We start from the raw sequence: 2682 nt of genomic DNA on the forward strand, positions 1-2682 counted from the left end.
GACAAGAAGATGAAGAGTGATGAAGAAGTTCAAGTAAGGTGCAACAAACAAAACAGAGTAGCAGCCATGATTGCGGCCATGATGTGTCAGCCAACTGAGGAACAACCTTAATGGGGTGGCTCTGTTGTTAGTCACTCTTACAAACCACGAAACAGAGCAATGATGTATGCCAATCCGATGAATAACTACTTCAACCCTAACTCGGTGTACACATAAGAGGATTTCAGACGCCGCTTCCAGATGAGGTGTCATGTCTTTGAGCGTTTACTTCGTGATGTCCAGCAGGTCAATCCATACTTTCGACAGAAGCGGGACAGAGCAGGCCGCCCTGGTTTCTCACCTCATCAAAAGGTTACTGTTGCACTTCAAATGATGGCCTATGGCTCCCTAGCTAATTCGATGGATGAAACCCATGGTATGTCTGAGTCTACATGCTTTCATACTCTTGAACGATTCTGTGACAAAATTGTTCAGGTTTACAAAGATGAGTACCTCCGCAAGCCAAATCAAGAAGATTTGAATCGGCTTCTTCACAAAGCTGAAGACCGTGGGTTTCCTGGCATAATAGGGTCATTAGACTGCATGCATTGGGATTGGAAGAATTGTCCCACCGGATGTCAATGAGGCTTTAGCGGAAGATTGAGAAAGCCAACTATTGAGTTAGAGGCGGTTGCCTCATATGACACATGGATCTGGCATGCTTTCTTTGGAGTCCCTGGATCCCAAAATGACATTACAGTTCTTGGGCGTTCACCCCTCTTCAATAACTTGACGGAAGGTAAAACACCTCAACTTGACTACTACATCAACAGCCGTCAATACAATATGGGGTATTACTTGGCAGATAACCACTATCCAAAGTGGGCGACACTTGTCCAAGCAATTCCAAACCCTAGGAATGATGCAAAAAAGTTGTTTACCTTACACCAAGAGGCATACCGAAAAGATGTTGAAAGAGCTTTCGGTATTCTACAAGCACAGTGGAAGATCATCAGCGAGTGAAGTCGAGAAAATTTGGACTCCATCATGATGTCTTGCATCATATTACACAATATGATAGTGGAGGATGAGAGACATGGGTATATTGATGGAAAGTTCGATGACAACCAAGAAGATCCAAATAGGTCAAGAAGGGCTCGTGCAAAAGTATATGATGTGCCTAATTTGCCTTTCAATCCAGGAACTGGTAGTATCTCTATAAATAAGTACATGAGACGCTATAGAATGATACGTTCTCATGCCACAAACAAGTACCTACAATAGGATATTGTTGCACATCTTTAGGCCAAAAGAAGCATGTAGTAGGCGTTTAAGTTTTATGTTGTTAAATGTTTTTAAAAATGTTGTTTAAGTTTCATGTTGTTAAATGTTTTTTTATGTTGTATAATTTGTATGTTGGTTAATGTTATTTAATGTTGTTTCATATTGTTTAATGTTGTTTCATGTTACTTAATTTAATTTAATGGTGTATAATGGCTTAGGAAGTTATAGGAAAAATATATAATTTAAAAAAAATATGAAACAAATTTTGTGAAATAGAAGTTATAGGAAAAAAATAGAATTTAAAATAAAATGAAACAAATTTTGTGAACTAGAAGTTATAGGAAAAATGGAATTTAAAAAAAAATAGGAAACAAATTTTGTAAAATAAAAGTTATAGGAAAAAATAGAATTTAAAAAAAATGAAAAATAGAAGTTATAGGAAAATTTTTTGTAAATAAAAATAATAATAAAACTGTAAAAATAAATAAATAAATAAATCAAATGCAATGGCTAGCTGACGTCAGCTAGCCGTTGCATTTGAATTTTAGCTTAAGCATTCTTGTTGGTTATAACCGACAAGATTAATCTTTTTTCTGGCTAGCCTCGGGCTGGTTGGCTGGCTGTATGAAACCAGCCCTCCAACCTTTTGGCCCTTTTAGATTTCGTGGGGCGCTATCAGATTCCACAAGCCCTCTGGCCTAGCCCTTGGTTGGAGATGGTTTTCGAGCTATTTTCAGCCCTCTGACCCTATGGACCCTTTCGTTGGAGATGGTCTAAGAGAATAGTAAAGGTTAAACCCACACAGAAGAGGGGCTCTCACAGAGGAGAGAAAGGCTTTCACGGAGGAGACAAAACTGAACTAGTCCTATTATCAATGTGATTTAGACCTAGTTTGGGAGTGAGGTGCTATGAAAAAAAGCACCTATGAAAAAAAGCTGTGAGGGTTTTAGGTGTTTGGTAAACTGAAAAAAAATGGCTTATTTTGGAAGCTGCTGTGAGAATAAGCTGAAATCAAAGGAAAAAGCTGAAGCTGCTATTTGCAGCTTTGGAAAACTGGCTTTTTTTCAAAGCACATGGAGTTACAGTGCTCCTTTAATGAAAAGACCCACTATCAGACTGCTTTTTTTTCCAAAAGCACTTTTACTAAAAAGTTTACCAAACGCTCTGCTGCTTTATTTCACAGCCGCTTATTCTCACAGCACAGCCGCTTATTCTTACAGCAGCTTTTTTTCAAAGCACAGCAATACCAAACCAGCCCTTAGTGTAGTATAGCCTTAATTTAAGTTCACTGCATTCTGAGTCTCTGACCAATGTTGAATAACATTCTTGGTCTTTTCAAGTACTATGTGTAATGAATGTAAAGCTTGGATACCACACATACTCATGTCTTGAGGTGGTTTACAGAGAAGGAAAAGTTTA

The 2682-nt window shown here is 38.1% G+C and overlaps 1 protein-coding gene across 1 annotated transcript; it reads left to right on the plus strand.

Annotated features, from left to right (window-relative positions):
• Window positions 1-240: 240 nt before the first annotated feature.
• LOC139193090 (uncharacterized) lies at window positions 241-624 on the plus strand. The gene has a single exon (XM_070816052.1). It carries the CDS (start codon window positions 241-243, stop codon window positions 622-624), a length of 384 nt encoding a protein of 127 aa, XP_070672153.1.
• Window positions 625-2682: the final 2058 nt, after the last annotated feature.

This window comes from Malus domestica, chromosome 16 (genome assembly GCF_042453785.1).
Source record: "Malus domestica chromosome 16, GDT2T_hap1".
Taxonomy (NCBI): domain Eukaryota; kingdom Viridiplantae; phylum Streptophyta; class Magnoliopsida; order Rosales; family Rosaceae; genus Malus; species Malus domestica.

Coding starts and splice junctions, on each gene's coding strand:
- LOC139193090 (XM_070816052.1), top strand. CDS start 241: ATGAGGTGTCATGTCTTTGAGCGTTTACTTCGTGATGTCCAGCAGGTC.